Raw genomic sequence first — 21,097 nt, forward strand, 5'->3', positions numbered from 1 at the left:
AATAAGACCCACCTGGGAGGGCTAGTTAACAAGGCAGACTTGGGCCCCGTCCCCAGCCACCCCGGATCCTCTAGATTGGATCTGGATTTTAACTGGGAGTGGAGGAAATACTGTGGCTGAACTCTAATCTTGACTGTAAAGTGATACCCCCCGACCACGATCCCTTCTCCACCCAGGTGTTTTTTCAAAAAACAAAAACAAAAACAAACAAAAAAGAACCCCTGAGAGGAAGAAGGGAATCATTCAAAACTATGGTCCATCAAATGGAGAGCAGATTAACTGCCTCCTCAGTCGCTTCTGTCACTGCTTCTGTCATTTAACGCCTCTGAGTTTGGTAGGAGTTCTCTGGTGGCCGAGCAGTTAACGATCTGGCATTGTCACTGCTGTGATTTGGGTCACTGCAGTCCAGTGGGTTTGATCCTTGGCCTGGGAACGTATGCATGCCATAGGTGCAGCCAAGAAAAAAAAAAAAAAAGGCTTTGAGTTTTAGACTAGTTTTTGGAGATTGGCAGCAATAAATGCCATTTTTATATGCGGTTCTCATCCATTTTTATATGTGATCATGAAACCATCACGACTTCCTCTGTGAAGTCACAGAAAGAACAGTTGACTTGTAGGAAATCTTCCACTGTGTTCTAGCGATTGTGAATGATGGACAGTGGGACACAAAACGGCAGAAGACAGTGTAATGAACTTAGAGTCAACCTCGTGCCCGCGGCCCATTGCCATGAAGGGGCATCCTGACAGTCAGGATATCGGGCCAGTTGGGACGTAGCACATATGAAGGGTCAGCTTTGAGTGGTATGAGTGTCAGACGTGGGCCCTCCCTGCTGCTGCAGGAGGCCACCTACATGGAGCCCGAGGCCCACATGGAACTCATGCAAAAGAATACATGTAAGTAATAAAGAAAAAATATTTTATTTTATTGCTTTTTAGGGCTGCACCCGAGGCATATGGAAGTTCCCAGGCTAGGGGTCACATCGGAGCTACAGCTGCCAGCCTACGCCACAGCCACAGCAACTTGGGATCCGAGCTGTGTCTGCGACCTCGACCACAGCTCATGTCAACGCTGGATCCTTAACCCACTGAGCAAGGCCAGGGATTGTACCCGTATCCTCATGGATCCTAGTTAGGTTCATTAACCGCTGAGCCACGAAGGGAACTCCTGAGAAAATATTTTAAAAATGAATTATACATACTCCTCTGATTTATTTTATTCTCTTTTCCTTTTGTTTCAAATTATTCTAACCTTAATGCCACCAAGGATATCTTATTTCTTAAAATATTTCCTAAACAATTTTAAACTAGTTAGCAATTTTTAGAAAACAGGGCAAAACAACCTTTTCTAATCCTGCTCTCACTTGGGGCATATTCCACAGCTTCCACATGCATTTGTCCTGCATTTGCTATATCTTCACAAATGACAGAGTAGATGGCCTCTCTTCAATTATTTTGTAACTTTCAGGTAATTTACCTCCTTCCGTCATTTACTAAGCCAACATCCTTTTTGATAATGAAATATATTAAGTTTCTGAAAGTAGCGGAGAATGGCATAGGAAATACCCACGTGACACCCCCTGGGTGGAACAATGTTCTCGTGGCGTTTCTAACGCTGATGGTAGGAGAGTGGAGTATGAACTGTTAGGAGGAAGGTCTGGACGTCCAGGTGTGGCTCCAGCTGCAGAAACTGGATCATCAAATGTCATCAGCTCTTTTCCACCCAACAGGTTTTATGACGGTAGACAGCCTGTGCTGGCTATGAGAGACCCAGAAATGATCAAAGCAGTGCTTGTGAAAGAATGTTACTCGGCTTTCACAAATCGGCGGGTGAGTTTCCATTTTTCAAGATTTAAAATTTATCTGTTCATCAAATGTCCATTTTGAGATTATTATAAATTTCCAGGGTGTTGTTCAAAGAGGAGAACACAGGGAGGTGCCCTGTCCTGTACCCTCAATCCCCCACGGTAATAGCTTGCATAGAGTCCAGTGCCAATGCAGAAAATTGATGTTGGTAGTATCCACAGAGCTTATTTGTTTATTATGTTATTTGTTTGAAGAGCAAGCTCCCTCCTGAAGAATGAGAGCAGTGGTCTTTTTCTTTTTAGGGTCGCACCTGCGGCATATGGAGGTCCTAGGGGTTGAATCAGAGCTGCAGCCGCTGGCCCGCCCCACAGCCGTAGCGTAGTGGGATCTGAGCCGCATCTGTCACCTACACCACAGCTCACAGCAATGCCGGATCTTTAACCCACTGAGTGAGGCCAGGGATCAAACCCGTGTCCTCATGGATACTAGTCAGGTTCATTACTCCTGAGCCGTGACAGGGACTCCCCACAGAGCTTATTTGGATTTCATCAGTTTTATGTGTGCTCATTGGGGTGTGTGTGTATGTTGCTCTATGAAAATTTATTGTATGTGTAGATGTGTCACTGTTGCCACAATCGAAATACAGAACCATTCCATCTCTCTTAAGACTCTTTCTTACTGTTCTTTTACACTCACCATGTGTAGCTTGTGTTTTTTTTTCTCTTATCAGGGCGTTTAGCAGAGCAAACATTGTTTTCAAAATTTGGATCAGCCAGTTAATCAATTTTTCTTTTTATGGGGTTTGACTCTGTTGTCAAGTCTGAAAACGCTTCCCCTCGCCTGCCCTAGCCTCTGATGGCCACCGTTCTAATTCTACTCCGTCTCTGTTACTATCAGTTTGACTTTTTCTTTTCTTTTTTTGGCTGCATGTGGATGTTCCTGGGCCAGGGATCAAACCTGCATCACAGCAGTGACCCAAGCAACTGCAGTGACAGTGCCAGAGGCACCACAAGGGAACTCTAGTTTGACTTTTCTTCTCTTGCTTCACTTGATGGTATCCTATAAGTCCTGTTGGCTTTTTTCATCTCATTTCATTCATTTTTTTTTGTCCTTCTCCTCTGACTAGGTAATTTCAAATAATTTGTCTTTGAGGTCACAGATTCTTTTTTGACCTGATTGAGTCTGTTATCATAGCACTCTGTTGTTGTTGTTGTTGTTGTTGTTGTTGTTTTAGCTGCACCTGGGGCATGTGGAAGTTCCCAGGCCAGGGACTGAACCCACGCCACAGCTGTGATCTGTGCCAGAGCTGTAGCTTACTACATCCTTAACCCACTGGGCCATAAGGGAACTTCTTCTGTTGCTTTTTCAAAATGAGGAATACAATGCCTGCAACAGAGGGAGTTCCCATTGTGTGGCTCAGCAGTAACGAACCCGACTAATATTCATGAGGAAGCAGGTTCGATCCCTGGCCTTGCTCAGTGGGTTAAGGATCCAGCATTGCCGTGAGCTGTAGTGTAGGTCACAGACAGCAGCTCAGATCCTGAGTGGCTGTGGCTCTGGCGTAGGCCCGCCATTGCAGCTCTGATTGGACCCCTAACTGGGAACCTCCACATGCTGCAGGTGCTGCCCTAAAAAAAGACCAAAAAAAAAAAAAAAAGCCAAGTGTGAAGGACATAATGCAAAAATAAAATAAAATCCATTTTGCCTGAAAAAGTTTCAAATTTTTATATTTAATATCTTTTTTAAAATTAATTTTCCTTGGCGTATAGTTGATGTACAGTATTTTGTTAGTTTCCAGTCCACAGCAATGGGAATCAGTTACACACCTGCTCCTTTTCAAATTCTTTTCTCACGTAGGTCGCAACGGAGTATTGAGTAGATGTCCCTGTGCTCTGCAGTAGGTCCTCCGTACGTAGTCGTGTGTATCTATCCATCCCGACTTCTCATTTTGTTTTCGTAATTTAAAAAACATTTGATAGATTGTTGATGGGTTCTCTGAGCATGTTGAGAACCACGCTTTCCAGGACTTTGTCGGGCAGTTTGTGGCTCTCCACTTCTTTGGGTGAGATGTTGGACCTTTACCGCATTCCTTTGAAAGGGCCACGTTCCCCTGATCCTTTGCAGTGTCTGTGTGTCCGAAGAAGCTGTCACCCCTTCTAGGCTTCGTGGACTCACTTTGGTGAGGAAGACCTTCACTGCAGGTTGGGGCACCAGGGGGTGTGCTGTAGCACTGAGTCTAGCGGTGCAGGGTGCCAAGCGTGTTGGTGTGTGATGGTTCCAGGTCCAGGAGAGCATGGTTGGCTCAGGCCACCACCACCAACTGTAGGTTCTAGGGCGGCTGCAAGGGCTGTTGGGGTCTTCAAGAGCACTTCCAGGTCCTGTGTCAAGGGACCATGACAGGCAGAAGTGGTGGCCAGAGTTGTTGGTAGGCATGGGTTGATGCATGGTCGCTGACTGCAGGCATGTTCCAAGCATGAGATGTGTGGCCAGTGGCTGGGTCTGCGCCAACTGTGGGCATACAAGTAGCTTCGAGTCCTGGGCCATGGGTGTGTTTCATGTGGCTGCAGGGGCTCACCGAGGGCACATGCCTGGCAGTGGGGGCTGGTGATGGAATTGAGGCTGGCTGTGTTCAGGTGTGCGGCTGCAGATGTCCATGGGTAGAGGTGGCATGGCAGTCTAGTGACGGAGTCAGGACTGGCTTTGGGTGCCTGAGCAGCTGTAGGGGCCTGGGATGGTGTTTTGCCCATGCCCAGCCAAAATGCCTGGGACTGGCTGCTGGTGCGGATCCTGGGCATCATGGGTGGCCCTGGCTGGGCAGCTCCAGTGGGGTTGGAGGGCACAGGGCAGGACTCGGGCAATGGAAAATATCCTGGGGTTCTCAGTAGCAAAATCTGCAGGGCGTCCACAACAGCTATGTTGGCACTTGGCTCCCCAGTAGCAAAGGCTCTGGGGTCTTCTCACGATGGTCAGTCCTGCCATATTGTTGGCTCTGGTGGGCCTTGTCCTTCTCCTTTATTCCTAGTTGTCTCAAGATGTCTCAGTTCTGCTAGTCTCTGAGTGCAACGAGGCCAAAGCGGGTCATTTGTGCAGTGTTCTAAAAGGCTGAGGAAACTGGTCACTCAACCTGTTGTCTTTTTTTTTATTCTTTATTTCCAGCAAGGGGAACTGCCTCAGGCTGTGGCGTTCCCTCCTGGCCTTGAGGGGTGCTGGCCTGGGGACTGGGGTGATGTGGATAAAATGACACTGTTATCCTTAAACTCTGTGTGAGTTATTCTCAGGTGTGCTCCATTGCGGTGCTGAAGCTTCTTAAGTGGTCTCATGAGGTCTCCTAGACCTATTTCCGTTTGTTGTGAGCTGTCTTGTTGCTGTTCTTTGTAGGACAGCAGAGCCTGGAGTCTCCTGCTCCACCATCTTGGTGACGTCAACTAGTCTTTCATCATTACAGTGGTATTAGCTGTAGGTCTTTTGTGTGTGTGTGTGTGTGGCCACAGCAACACCAGATCCCAGCCATGTTTGCGACCTACACTGCAGCTCACAGCAATGCTGAATCCTAAACCCACTGATCAAGGCTAGGGATCCAACCTGCATCCTTATGGATACTAGTCGGGTTCATTTCCACTGAGCCTCAGCGGGAGCTCCTAGCTATAGGTCTCTTTGTAGATGCTCTTTATCAACTTGAGGAAGTTTTTCTCTTTTCCTAGTTTGGGAGTTTTATCATGAATCCATTTGAACACAAAACGTAATTTTGAAAGATTGAGGAAACTTTCAAACAGCTTGGCTTGATAAGCCCGTCCCAAGCTGGGAGATAGAATTATCCCTTTTTCTTCTATCCCTGAGGGAAAAATATACAGGAACATGTTTCCCATGTCATTGCATAATTTTTTTTCATAATAGTAAATAGATTCCTAATTTTTTGTGTATTAACTACTGCTTTAATTCCCCCCCCCGTCACCATTTTCCTTTTTCCAGTTGCTCAGACTGTAACTATACATAAAGACAGAATTAGTCTGAGGCAAAATACAATTTGCTAAGGCTACCTGGCTACCTGTCACCAATCCCTTTCTTCTGTGCACAGTCTAGGAGGATGAACTAGGTCTTATTCCCTTCTATTCCCCTGGAAAAACAGTTTCTCTACCACATGAGACATTTTTATTTAAAAGGATATCAGAATATGAAGACTGGAAGCCACATCAAGTGGCTGGATGTCCCTTCCACCCTCACAGGAACCTAGGCATTTGAGATAAACACTTACTGAGCATGTAATATAGAGCCTGCTACTAAGTAGGCAGTTACTAAATATTTGTTGAATAATTGGTTCCCACCTAATAAATTTTCCACAGCTGTTGAGACCTCCACAACTTACATAGGGTAAAATGTGTTTTGCTTTGACTCTAGAATTTTGGTCCAGCGGGAGTTATGAAAAATGCCATCTCTGTGGCTAAGGATGAGCAATGGAAGCGAGTACGAACATTGCTGTCTCCAACCTTCACCAGTGGAAAGCTCAAAGAGGTGAGCAAAGCAGAGGGCCTTCAATTAGAAACATAAAGGTAGAAAATAAGACTCCTCTCTTTCTCATAGTCCCTTTCCAAGGAGGAGTCTGCTGAGCTTGTGTTCCTAAAATGGTCTTTTATTTTTACCTCCTAGAAGTGACATTATAAAGTTCATTATGTTACTTATTGACGTAACGCTCCAAGCTTAGAAAGCCAGGTCCTTCTAGGACTTGAGTCTCTGCATCTGACTCTGGGTGGTGTTTGTTTTTTTGCCTAGATGTTCCCCATCATTGCCCAGTATGGAGATATGCTGGTGAGGAACCTGAGGAAGGAAGCAGAGAAAGGCAATTCCATCAACACGAAAGAGTAAGTAGAGGTGAAGCTGCTGATGTTCTGAGCTCTGTTGAGACCCTCCAGCTGTGCGCCATGGAGCCAGATTTTCCCACTTCCCAGTTACTCTGGTGACCAGACAGAAGTAGGTGTGTGGTGCTGTAACTCCCAACTGGCCACCCCAGGTTGAGTGGTGGTTCACGAAAAAAAAAAAAAAATCAAGAAGTGTCTTCTGCTTCACTTAGTATGAGAATCTCTAGTTGCTGGAAATGCCATTATATAGCACAGGGAACTATATCCAATCTCTTGGGATAGAACATGATGGAAGATAGTGTAAGAACACACACACACATTTATATATAAGAATGTCACTATGTCACTATGCTATATAGCAGAAATTGGCACAATACTGTAAATCAACTATACTCTAATAAAAAAAAAGCATTTTCTCCTGGGTACATAAGCCAGGATTAACTTACTTGCTTAATTTTCACCTTAGATGGTCTGGAAGACAGAAATACATAGTTCAGTCTGAATTCAGGGAGCGTGACACCTCCAGCTTTGTTCTTTTTTCTCTGGATTGCTTTGGCTATGATGATCTTTTATGGTTCCATATAAATTTGAGGATTATTTGTTCCAGTTCTATGAAAAAAGTTGAGGGTATTTTGATAGGGATTTCCGTAAATTGATAGATTGCTTTGGGTCATATGGACGCTTTAACAATACTAATTCTTCCAATCCATGAACATGGGATATCTTTCCATTTCTATGAATCATCATTAGTTTCCTTCATCAGTGTTTTACAGTTTTCACAGGTCTTTCACTTCCTTGGTTTAAGTTTATTCCTAGGTATTTTATTCTTTTTTTGATGTGATTTTAAAAGGGATTGTTTTCTTGTTTTTCTGACAGCTCCCTATTACGTAGAAAAGCAACAGATTTCTGTATATTAATCATGTACCTTCCACTTTGCTGAATTCATTTATTCCATTCTATTAGTTTTTTGGTGGAGTCTTTGGGGTTTTCTATCATCTGCAAATAGAGACAGTTTTACATATTCCCTTCCAATTTGGATATGTGTTCTTTATTTTCCTATCTGATTCCTGGGCCTTAGGACTTCCAGTACCATGTTCAATAGAAGTGAGAGTGGGTATCCTTGTCTTGTTCCTGATTTTAAACAGTGCTGGCCCCCAAACAGTCCCACAAATCAATGGAATGGAATAGAGAGGCTGAAAACAAATGCACACATTTAGTCAGTTAATCTACGATGAAGGAAGCAAGAATATACAATGGAGAAAAGATGGTCTCTCCAATAAGTGGTCCTGGGAAAGCTGGACAGCTAGTAAAAGAGTGAAATTAAAACATTTTCTCGCACCATGTACAAACACAAACTCAAAGTAGATCAAAGACCTGACCGAGAAGAAACAATAGGCAGAACACTCTTTGACATAAATTATAGCAGTGTGTTTTTGGATTTGACTTTCAAGGTAAAGGAAACAAGAGCAAAAATAAACAAATAGGCCCTAATTCAACAAAAAATTTGCATAGCAAAAGAAACCATTGACAAGATAAAAAGATAACCTACTGAATAGGAGAAAATATTTACAAACGTATGACAAATGAGGGGTTAATATCCAAAATATATACATATCTCATCCAGTTAATCTCTAAAAAACAACCCATTAAAATGGGTAGAAGACCTGAACAGACATTTTTCCAGGAAAGATATACCAATGGGCAACATTGCTAATCATCAGAGACATGCAAATAAAAACCACAATGAGGTAACACCTCACACCTGTCAGAACGACTATCATCAAACATTTAGAAATAATAAACTTGGGCAAGGACGTGGGGGAAAAGGAAGCCCTCATACAAGGTTGGTGGGAATGTAAATTGGTGCAGCCGCTGTGGAAACCAGTATGGAGGTTCCTCAGAGAACTATCATATGATCCAGCAATTCTGCTGCCGAGGATATATTTGATGAAAAAGAAAACACTAATTTGAAAAAATACATTCACCCCAATATTTATAGCAGCATTATTCATAATAGGAAAGATATGGAAGCAACGTGGATGGACCTAGAGAGTGTTATGCCAGAGAAAGACAAATGCTGTAGGTTATTGCTTATAAACGGAACCTAAAAATGAAATGAAATGAATATAACAAAATAGAAACAGACGCACAGATGTCGAGAACCAACCGTGGGGAGAGAGAAGGAGGCGGGGGCGAGATAGGGGTAGGGGATTAAAAGGTACGAACCACAAGGTATAAAATAATTATGCTACAAGGATAGATTGTATAGGACAGGGAGTATAGTGAATATTTAATAATAACTTCACATGGAGTATAATCTGTAGAAATTTAAAATCACCGTGTAATATACCTGAAACAAATGTAATATTGTAAACCGGCTATACTTCCATAAAAAATGCACAGCTTAGAAAGAAGAAATGTGGTTGTTCCAAAGTGTTGAGCGTATGAAATGTGACAGGGGAAGGCACTTGGAGCTCACTGGTGGCCTAGGACCGTTGTACTATTGAACTTGGAACAACTTAAACCTCTTCACAATCTTGCTTGAGGGTATGTGCAGATGCGGAATATCAACCCTGCCATCACTTCTCTTTCCGTGGGTCTCCAAAGGGAAAAACCTTGCACAGGCTGTGGGCAGGATGACTGTAGCATTTATTGTCTATACTGGGATCTTTAAAATATTAGGCAACAGGTGTAAGCTGGGACTGTTCTGGGAAAACTTGGGGCATATGGTGCCTTAGCCATGGGATCCCCAAAGTCAAATTTAGAGTGATTTATTATTATTATTATTATTATTAAACAACTAGAAACATTTTTAGCTCTTATGTTTTACAGAAAGGACTGTGCCCTCAGGGCAAGCACAGACCACTGGAGGTGGGGCAGGGTGATCTTTCAGGAGCCTTCGCAGGGATGTAAGACAAGGAGGGACGATGATCCCGGCAGCTCAGAGCAGAGAGCTGCTCTTCTGTGATGTGCAGAAGAGGAGTCAGCTCTGAGCTCAGGAACTGTGGCAAGAGCTTCCCCACCCCTGGAAGAGTTAATTCTTACACCCTTTGTCCTGCTCAGACATGGTGCTTAAACACCTATTATTGCCTGCCGTCAAAACACACTACTGTGCTTTGATTTTGGGTGTTGATCCTTCTACGACTGAGCTCCGTGAGCTTGTGGGGGTGTGTGTCTAACTTGCTTTAGTGTCCATGTCACCCCAGCACAGGGCCAGCTGCCTCACTGGCACCTCGCACACACCTCATGAGTGTGTGTGATAGTAACTTAACTCTTCCATGACCCAGCAAATAGTTCTAAAAGAGTGTGGCTCTGTATCTGTCTTGCTGGGGCATCTGATTTAACATGAGCTTCTCGTTATAACTGTCGGGTAAGGATGGTAAAGTGGTCCTGGTTTTAACTGCCCGTGTCTTTCTCTCTCTGCTCAGAATCTTTGGGGCCTACAGCATGGACGTGATCACAAGCACAGCATTTGGAGTGAACGTCGATTCCCTCAACAACCCACGAGACCCCTTTGTACAATATGCCAGGAAGCTCCTAAGATTTGATTTCCTCGATCCATTTATTCTCTCAATAAGTATGTGTCCTACTATCTTTTTCTCTATTCCTCCCTCCTCTCTTCCTTCTCTCCCTCTTTCTTTTTTTTTTCTCCCTCTTTCTTTCTCTCCCCTGTTCTCTCTCTCCTTTCTTTTCCTTCTCCCTCCCTCCTTCCCTTCCTTCCTTCCTTCCTTCTCTTTCACAGCATTTATTCTTTCCCAGCTTTTTTTTCTTATATTCACATACCATCAATTCACCCATTTAAAATGTGTAATTCAGTGTTTTTTAAACCTAAGTATTCTGGATGGATAAATGGATAGGGATAATGTGGTACGCAAACACACAGAGGAATATTATTCAGCCATGAAAAAGAAGGAAATCCTGCCATTTGCAACAGTGTGGCTGGATCTTAGTTGAGGGTATTACGCTAAGTGAAATAAGTCAGGTAGAGAAAGGAAATACTTATATGTTGAATCAAGAGAAGAAATCCAGGGAGTTTCTGTTGTGGCTCAGTGGGTTAAGAACCCAACATAATGTCCATGAGGAGGCGGTTTTGATCCCTGGCCTCACTCAGTGGGTTAAGGATCCCGTGTTGCCACAAGCTGCCGTATAGCTTAACAGATGTGGCTCAGATCTGATGTTGCCATGGCTGTGATGCAGGCCTGTAGCTGCAGCTTCGATTTGACTCCTAGCCTGGGAATTTCTACATACTGCAGATGCAGCCATTAAAAAAAAAAAAAAAAAAAAAAGAAGAAGAAGAAGAAACCCAAACTCATGGAAAAACGAGATCAGATCTTTGTTTACCAGAGGCAGGGCTTGGGCAGTAGAAGAATTGGATAAAGTGGTCAAAAGGTACAGACTTTCTGTTATTCCCTCAATAAGTCCTCATGATGTGATGTACTGTGCGACTAGAGTTGACACAGCTGTGTGATGCATTTGTATGTGGCTAACAGTAGATGCCAAAAGTTCTCATCTGAAGGAAAATTTTTTTTGGGTGACTGTATGAGGTGAGAGATATTAACTAAACTTAGGATTTAATCATTTCACAGTATATGTGTGTGTGACCTCATTGCGCTGTACACCTTAACTATTACAGGACGGAGTCTCAATTATAACTAATCAAACCAAAGAAAGTTTTTAGTACACTCAATGATATTTGCCGTTATCATCATATTTAATTGTAGGATATTTTTGTCACCTCAGATACCCTGTACCTTTTAACTGATACCTCCCCCTCCCTTAGCCCCAAGCAACTTTCTGAGTATGGATTTGCCTATTCTGGAAACTTTCTATAAATGGAGTCATAGATGGAGTTCCTGTTGTGGCGCAGTGGTTAATGAATCTGACTAGGAACCATGAGATTGCGGGTTCGATCCCTGGCCTTGCTCAGTGGGTTAAGGATCTGGTGTTGCTGTGAGCTGTGGTGTAGGTTGCAGACTTGGCTCAGATCCCAAATTGCTGTGGCCTTGGCGTAGGCCAGTGGCCACAGCTCCGATTAGACCCCTAGCCTGGGAACTCCATATGCCATGGGAGCAGCCCTTGAAAAGGCAAAAAGACCCCCCCCCCCCAAAAAAAAGGAATCATAGAATATGTGGTCTTTTGTGGCTGGCTTCTTTCATTTACCATGATATTTTCAAGATTCATTCATTTGTAGCATATGTCAGTAATGCGTTTCTTTGTATGGCCACATAATTCTCCATCATATGGACAGTCTGCATTTTGTTTGTCCATTGATAAGTTAAACATTTGCATTCTTTCCACTGTTTGGATATCATGAATATGCTGTTATCAACATTCACGTACCAGTTTTTGTTGGAAGACCTGTTTTTTTTTTTTAATTTTCACACTGTACAGCAAGGGGGTCAGGTTATCCTTACATGTATACATTACAATTACATTCCCCCGCCCCCCCCCCCCTTTCGGAAGATCTGTTTTTAATTCTTTCGGTGGAATTGCTGAGTACTTTGGAAAAATACTCAGAGATGGAATCGCTGAGTTATATAGTAACTGTGTTCAGCTCACTAAGGACCTGACAGTCTGTTTCCCACAGTAGCTACACTGTTTCACATTCCCAGGAGTAATGTCTGAAGTTTCCAATTTCTAGGAGTTCTTGCAGACAGGTGGTCAACAGTTTTTTTTTTTTTTTAAATCTTTTTGCTTATGGCCATTGCCCTGGTTGTGAATAGTATCTTATGTGATTTTGATCTGCATTTCCCAAGTGGCTAGTGATGTTGAGAAACCTTTTATATGTTTGTTGGCCATTTCAATATCTTCTTTTGGTGAATGTCTATTCCAATCCATTGTTCATTTATAATTGGCTGGTTTGTCTGTTTTTGTGGATGTTGAGTTGTCAGAATTCTTTACATATTCTGGATAAAACTTCCCCATCTGATAAATGATTTGAAATCTTTTCCCTTTCTGTAGGTATTTTTTTCAGTTTCTTGATAGTGTGCTTTGGAGTGCAAAATTTAAAATTTTGATTATGTACAATTTCTACATTTTTTCCCTTTTATTCCTGCGTTTTAGTGTCATATCTAAGAATCCACTGCCAAATCTGAGGTCGTGAAGATTTATCCCTTGGCTTTCTCATAAGTTATATAGTTTTAGCTCCTATGTTCAGGTCTTTGGTCAGTTTTGAGTTTGTTTTTTGATATGGTGTGAGGTGAGAGTCTACTTCATTTTTTGCATGGTGTTATCCAGTTGTCTCAGCACTGTTCATTGAAAAGGCTGTTTTTTCCTCCCTTGAAAGGTCCTGGAAACTTTGTCAATATTCAGTTAACCATAGATATGTGTCTTTATTTATGGACTCCATTTTTTTTTTTTGGCCATGCCCAAGGGCCAGGGATTGAACCCTCACCACAGCTGTCAGCAGAGTCACAGCAGTGATAATGCTAGATTCTTAAGCTGCTGAGCCACCAGGGAACTCACTGGATTCTAAATTCTATTCCATAGATATATATGTCATCCCTGTGCCACTATCACATTGACTTGATTAATGTAGCTTTGTGGTGAATTTTGAAATCAGGAAGTATGAGTCCTATAACTTTATTATTTTTTTTTTTCAAGAACATTTTGTCTGTTTTGGGCTCCTTGCAATTTCGTATGAATTTAAACTCAGATTGTCATTTTCTACAAAGAAGCCATGCAGAATGCTGACAGGGAATGTATTATGTCTGTAGATTTGCCTTCGTGACAACGTAAGTGCTCTGAATGATGAGCATGGCATGTGTTTCGTATGCTTAGATCCTTAACAGTTTTGTAGACTTCAGAGTATCAGTTTTGCGTGTCTTTGTTAATTTTATTCTAAAGTGTTCTTTTCGATGTAATTGTCAGTGGAGTTATTCGTAAATTCATTTTTGGATTATTTATTGCAGGGTGTAGAATTACAACTGATTTTGTATGTTAATCTTGTATCCTGCAAACCTGCTGAATTTGTTAGTTCAAGCAGGTTTTTAGCAGATTCCTTAGGACGTTGTAAACACAAGATCACGTTATTGGGTGACAGAGATAGTTTTATGTCTTCATCTTCTACACGGATACATTTTATCTTCTTCATTCTTCGGTTTGGAATATCTAATACAGCTTTGGGGAGAAGTGGTGAGAGACTTCCTTGTCTTAATCTTAGAGATAAGTATCCAGTTTTTCAATATTAAGTACATTGATCCTTTTTTCCTAGGTTCCCTGTATCAGGTTGACCAAATTTCCTTCTGTTCCTGTGTGTTGAGTGTTTTTATTACTGCAGGGCGTTGGATTTTGTCAGATGCTTTTTACGCATCTTTTTATACGACCACGTGTTTTTTGTTTCTTACTCTGTTGACATGGTGTATTGAAAACCTTGCATTCCCTGGATCAACCCCACTTGGATCTGGAGTATACCTCTTTTTATGTGTTACCAGGTTCAGTTTACTCGTATTTTTATGAGGATTTGTGCATCCATGGTCATAAGATACATTGGTCTCTAGGTTTCCTTTCCTGTCTGAGCTTAGTCTGGTTTTCATATCAGATTAACGCTGGCCTTACAGAGCAACTTTCAAAGGGTTCTGTCATCTCTTATTTTTTGGATGCGTTTGTGAAAAATTGGTATTCATTATTCTTCAGTTATTTGGTAGTATTCACCACTGAAACCATCTGGGCCTGAACTTTTCTTTGTCAAATTGTGGGCAGTTTCTTGATTACCAACTCACATTTGTACTTCTTACAAGTCTATTCAGATTGCTTCTTTCTTTTTAAGTCAGTTTCTGTACTTCATCTCCAGGACTCTGTCTATGCCCTCTAAGTTACCTAGTTTACTGGTGTATGTTGTTCATAATATTCCTTTATGGTCCTTCTTATATTTAATGTTGGCAGTAATCTCCCCTCTTTAATTTCTTTTTATTTTATTTTATTTTTGTCTTTTGTCTTTTGAGGGCCACACCTGAGGCATATAGAGGTTCCCAGGCTAGGGGTCAAATCGGAGCTGTAGCTGCCAGCCTACGTCACAGCCACAGCAACATGGGATCCGAGCTGCCACAGCTCACAGCAACGCCGGATCCTTAACCCACTGAGCGAGGCCAGGGATCAAACCTGCAACCTCATGGTTGTGAGTAAGGTTCATTAACCACTGAGCCATGATGGGAACTCCCCCTCTTTAATTTCGGATGCTGGATTTTGAATCTTTTCTTCTTCTTTTTTTTTTTCAGGCTGCATTTGCAGCATATGGAAGTTCTGAGGCTAGGGATCCAGTTGGATCTGCAGCTTCTGGCCTATACCACAGCCATAGCAATGCCAGATCTGAGCCGCATCTGCAACCTATGCTGCCTCAATGCCAGATCCTTAACTCACTGAGCAAGGTAAGGGATCAAACCTGCATCTTCATGGATACTAGTTGGTTCTTAACTTGCTGAGCCACAACAGGAGCTCCCTTGAATCTTTTTTCCTTTTTCTTGATCATTCTAGCTAAAAAGTTCTTTTTGAAGAGTCAGCTTTTGGTGTCATTGATTTTCCTCTGCTGTTTTTCTTCTTTATTACATTAGTTTCTGTTCTTGTCTTTGTTGCTCTCTTCCGTCTTCTAGCTTTAGGATTAGTTTGCCCTTCTTTTTTCAGTGTGTTAGGGTGGATTGTTTAGGTTCATGATCGGAGATCTTGAAATCTTTGTTCTTCTTTTTTTTTTTTTTTTTGTCTTTTTAGGGGCATATGAGGTTCCCAGGCTAGGGGTCTAATCAGAGCTGTTGCTGCTGGCCTGCACCACAGCCACATCTGTGACCTACACCACAGCTCACGGCAACACTGGATCCTTAACCCACTAAGCAAGGCCAGGGATCGAACCCGCAACCTCATGGTTCCTAGTTGGATTCGTTTCCACTGCGCCACGACAGGAACTCCTGTTCTTTTTAAAGATAGACATTTATAGCCTTAAGTTTCTCTATGAGCACTGCTTTTGCTATATTCCATTAGTCTTGGTAAGTATATCTTCATCTTTTTTATCTCAAAGTAATTCCTGGTTGCCTTTTTGATACACTGTACAACTCATTGGTCATTTAGGAGTGTGTTGTTTAATTTCCACATATTTGTGTGTGTCCCACTTTTTTGTTTTGGGCTGCCCCGTGGCATACGGAGTTCCTAGGCCAGAGATCGCATCTGAGCTGGACTTGTGACCTCCACCACAGCTGTGGCAACATCAGATCCTTAACCCACCATGCCAGGCCAAGGGTTGAACCTGTGTCCCAGCCAGATACTGGAGGGATACTGCCGATCCCATTGTACCACAGTGGGAACTCCTCTGTTTCCCACTTTTTTTTTTTGATGTTGATTTTTAAGTTAATCCATTGTGATGGAAAGACATACACTACATTATTTCTCTCCTGACAGTTGTGTTTTTGGAACAGAATGATTAATTAAGTAGCAGACTATAGTGTGGTTTATCAGAGAGACTCTAGTCCGATGGATGAAGGGCTGTGAGGTCCCAGACTGTCATCCTGTCCTTTGGTCACTCTGAAGATGCTCAAGAGGCCACTGATCTCACTCCTACAGTGATGCCCCCTATATGTGGACTTGCTCTGGCTCAGTCATTGGCTTGGAAGTCCGAGAAAAGGTCACAGAAGCAATGGCTCCGGGCTGAGTGTCCTTGTGGTTTTACTTTCTCTTGATTGGAAGAGCAAAATATAATTGCTCCAGGTAAATTCTGCATTTTCACTGTGGTTCCCTTTTCTCTCTTTCCCTACAGTATTATTTCCATTCCTCAGCCCATTCTTTGAAGTATTAGACATCACTTTGTTTCCAAGAAGTTCTGTGAAATTTTTCACACAGTCTGTAAAAAGGATGAAAGAAAGTCGCCTCAAAGATCAACAAATGGTAAAAATCTGGTGGTGGTTACATGAGAGCTTTCACTTTTTGAGAATTTACTGACCTGTATACATATGGTTTGTGCACTGCTCTGCATTTTTTTCAGGATAGGTAGAGAACTAAGGGTTTAAGGCAGGGATGGTTATAACATTTTGGAAAAATGAAGAAGGTGGAGGTTGAGGAAGAAAAGAAAATGAGCCAGAGAGCAGTGTTTAAATTTAACAGCAGGCCTGCCCATTAGTGTTGTCGAGATAAAAACCTTGCCACTTCCTTTCAGTAAATTGTCAAGGGATAAAAATTACTGTTTAAAAATGATTTTACTGGTATTATATTACACTGGCAAAGAATCACTTCAATCCCAAGCCTCCTATCTCACAGATGGTCCCATAGAAGCCCCCTCAGGCACCTGGGGGGTGTAGCCTATGGTACATTTGAGCCTCTCATAGTCTGGGTGGGCAGGGGTCTTCTCTGGGTGATGAGGCTGCAAGCTGGTTAACCAGCTTTGCCTTTGTGAGGTCTGGAGACCAGCACAGGGATGCCTGCAGGTCAGCAGGTACAGGGCTGGGTACCCAGGGTGGTCCTGGAGGTTGTGCAGAGATCTGGAAGGATCAGGAGCTTGAAGATGCTTCTACAGAAGCTGCCGATGAACTCCGCAAAGGTCAGGGGATCATTTATGCAGGCCCTTCCTTAGGAATTAAAGTTGGAGGGAAAAAAAGGATTGAAGTCATGGACTTTCTCCTGAGCAAACGTGTGTAACAGGAGAGGGATCAGACAAAGAAACAGTTTCAAAAGCCAGAGACGCCAAAGCTCAGAGAGAACCAGGACAAAAAAGCAGTTGGCTGTGATGGCTGGGTTTCTCTCAAGAACACATCATGCTCTCCAGGATTTGTAGGTGGTGTCAGCATTCGCTGAGGACTCAGCGGTATACGTAGACTTCTAGTCTTTAAGGGGCCATGTTCTCAGGAAAGAGGAGAAATACCAACTTTCCGATTTATCTATGACTTCCAAGTAACTTTCTCTCATTGAAATGTGTGTTCCCAGCGCCGAGTGGACCTTCTTCAGCTGATGATTAACTCCCAGAATTCCAAAGAAACGGATGCCCATAAAGGTAACCACAAAGGGGTCAGAGGGGCCCCTGTGGGGAGGCCCAGAGGAAGGGGTGGTTCTGAAAATGTGCAGCAAGTTTTTCCGGGCAGATGAGCATTTCTGCCCCATTGAAGAAGGTCACACGTTCAGAGAGAAACAGTAGCCTGAGGTGCTTCTTAGAAGTGGGCAGGCGCAACTTTGTTCAGAGCTTGAAGGGCAAGTGCAGCAAGGAGGTCAGGCCCAGGAGCCAGTCCTGGTCTGTGCATCCCCTACAGCGGAGCCTCTGGGGCCCTTGTTTCCAGTGTGGATGCTCAGGCTCCTCCAGACCCACTGAGTCAGAGCCTCTGCCTGGAAATTTGCATCAAGGCCTCATCATGTCATGAGGCACAAGTCCCAGGGTTGGTGACCTTAACTTGAAACATTTAGTGAAGTTGTGTTCACCAGCTCAATCATTGTCAAGTTTAATTTTTTCCTGTCATTAATAAGTATCTTGTGGGAGAAGCTTTTTTTGACTGTGGATAATCAGTTCCTCTTCAAATTGCCACCTAGTAGTTTTATCATCATGGACGGTTTTTGACTAAAACCATTGTTACTGTGATGGTTGCAACATGATGACTTTTTAATCCCATCATTCACTTATGAGTTGATGTTCTTTTGTAAGGAGAGCTCTCCACTCTCCCTCATTTATTTATATGTTCATTTATTTATGTCACTTTGATCTCAAGGGTAACTAATTTACTTTCTTATGTCAGTCTTCATTTTGAAAAAGATACATGCACCTGTATGTTCATTGCAGCACTATTCACAGTATCCAAGACATAGAAACGACCCACATGTCCATTGACAGATGAATGGAATAAGAGGATGTGGCATGTAGACCCAATTGAATACTACTCATCCATAAAAAAGAACAAAATAATGCAGCAACATGGATGGAACCAGAGACTCTCATACTAGGTGAAGTAAGTCAGAGAGAGAAAGACAAATACCGTATGATACCACTGATATCTGGAATCCAATATACAGCACAAATGAACCTTTCCACAGAAAAGAAACTCATAGGCTTGGAGAACAGACTTGTGGTTGCCAAAGGGCAGGGGGAAGGAGTGGGAGGGACTGGGAGTCTGGGGTTAATAGAGTCAAACTGTTGTATTTGGAGCAGATAAGCAATGAGATCCTGCTGTGTAGCACAGGGAACTACATCTAGTCACTTTTGATGCAACATGATGGAGGATAATGTGAGAAAAAGAATGTACATGTGTATGTGACTGAGTCACTTTGCTGTACAGGAGAAATTGACAGAACACTGTAAACCAGCTCTAATAGAAAAAGTAAAAATTATTACTTAAAAAATTGGTTTTTGATAGCAGGGATAAGCTGACTCCAGCACACTAGAAATAAATCTTTTACCGTTTGTACATCTACTTCTATCTATCTATCTATCTATCTATCTATCTTATCTATCTATCTATCATTTTTCTAAGTACATCATATAATACAACTTTCTATGATAAAGAAATATTCTATATCTGTACTGTTCAATACTGTAACCACTCAGTATAAGTGGCTACTGAGCACTTGACATGTGGCTAGTGCCCCTGGAAACAGAATGCTACATTGTATTTAATTGTAATCAGTTACAATTACGATTTAAATAGCCACATATTAGACAGTATAGCTCTAAACTTTGAGTCTAAGGGGTTTACCCTAACTGGGGAAAGAACCTCATAGTCGAATCTACCCACAAGAGCATCGCAGAGATCCTCACTGGGGAATCTGACCTCTGTTGATCTTGCTCACACTCACTGTATATTGTTTTCGTTGTGAGTTACATGGCTGGGGCAAGTGAGTGCTCTAGGTCTCTGAAGATCCTAATTCAGTCCCAACACATAGATTAGAGCCTGACCATGCTTGGTGTGTCTCAGGAGAAGACAAAGAGAGAGACCAGTTTATAATCACAGGGCTCTTTGCTGAGCCAAGAGAGAGGGCAGGTACTGAGAAGATGACATTTGGGCCACGATCGAATAAGCAATGCTAATTCTGTTCACTGGACCCTAGTTTGCTGTATTACATGCTGGCCAGTGCCTTTCCAAGGACACCTTTTTACTTTTGCTATTTTCATGCGGGTCAATCATGGCTCTTCTAGCTTGTTAATCTCTGCAGCTTCTGGGCAGAACGGAGAGCCTCCATGTGGAGACTAGAGCCCCAGATCTTCTTTTACCTGATGCCTCTCAAAGTATAGCCCTTGCTTCTCGGGCTACGTTGTGCACACAAATCACCACATCTCATGAACATTCCTAGTTCTAGGTCGGGGTGTGAGACTCTGCATTTCTTACAAGCTCCCAGATGCCACTGATGCTGCTGGTCCATGGACCACACTTTGAGTAGCTAGAATTTATCTGTATCCCAATATTATTTTTTTATTTTAAATAGATTTTATTTATTTTATTGTAAAAAATGTTATTGAAGTGTAGTTGGTTTACAATGTTCTGTTAATTTGTGCTGTATAGCAGAGTGACTCATATTTTCCATTATGGTTTATCACAGGATATTGCTCACAGTTCCCTGTGCTATACAGTAGGACCTGGTTGCTTATCCATCCTTAATCTACTGGTTTGCATTGCTAATCCCAAACTCCCCATCCTTCCTCTTCAACCCCCTTACAAGTCTGTTCTCTATGTCAGTGAGTCTGTTTCTGTCTTGTCGACATGTTCATTTGTGTCATATTTTAGATTCCATGTGTAAGTGACATTTGTCTTTCTGGCTTTGCTTAGTATGGTAATCTCTAGGTCCATCCATCTTGCTGCAAATGACATCATTTCATTCTTTTTAATGGCTGAGTCATATTCCATTATATAGCTATATATGTATATGCATATGTATATATTAAAACTTCTTTATCCATTCTAGATTTCATATTTAGGAGCAGTTTTAGGTTCATAGCAAAACGGAACAGAGTATAGAGTTCCCACCTACCCTCTGCCATCTATAAGCACAGCCTCCCCCACTATCAACAAAATGCTCCGGAGTGGACTCACAGTTAAACGAACTTTGTCATTATTATTCTTGACGTATCATTACCTCTGCAAGCCCATAGTTCACATTAGCATGTACTCTTGGTGGTGTACATTCTGGGATTCTCCGGATATTGGCAAATGTGTCAGCACCATGATATCACACAGCAGATTTCACTACCCTCAGAATTCTCTGTGCTCCACATTCTTCCCTTTCCCATCGCACCTGCAATCATCCACTTTTCCCTGTCTGCATAGTTTTGCCTTTTCCTGAATGTCATGTACTTGGAAGCCTGTGATATGTAGCGTTTCCACGTTCTGTTGCCCAATACTGTTCTTTTCTGTTCCTGCAAACAAGTTTAGATAAAAGATCAATTTTCCCTACAATATAGCCTTAGTGTTGTCAAATCTCTCTCTCAAAAAAACCATCAAGCCATACTTTAACTGGAACAGTTTAAATGATTCTGGAAGGGAATGCTACTC

The 21,097-nt window shown here is 42.4% G+C and overlaps 1 protein-coding gene across 5 annotated transcripts in view; it reads left to right on the forward strand.

Moving 5' to 3' along the window:
• The window catches only part of CYP3A22 (cytochrome P450 family 3 subfamily A member 22), a 92,461-nt gene that overhangs the window by 17,940 nt on the left and 53,424 nt on the right, over positions 1 to 21,097 (forward strand). For all 5 annotated transcript variants that reach the window (XM_085015324.1, XM_085015325.1, XM_085015323.1 and 2 more), the window contains 6 exon segments: positions 1,728 to 1,827; positions 6,199 to 6,312; positions 6,571 to 6,659; positions 10,085 to 10,233; positions 16,396 to 16,523; positions 17,556 to 17,622. In XM_085015324.1, the coding sequence (XP_084871450.1) occupies positions 1,728 to 1,827; positions 6,199 to 6,312; positions 6,571 to 6,659; positions 10,085 to 10,233; positions 16,396 to 16,523; positions 17,556 to 17,622 (647 nt within the window).

The sequence above is a fragment of the Sus scrofa genome, chromosome 3, assembly GCF_054392235.1.
Source record: "Sus scrofa isolate SSC_HxYL_T2T_F1_AM1 chromosome 3, Sscrofa_HxYL_maternal_Yorkshire_Landrace_v2.0, whole genome shotgun sequence".
NCBI lineage: Eukaryota > Metazoa > Chordata > Mammalia > Artiodactyla > Suidae > Sus > Sus scrofa.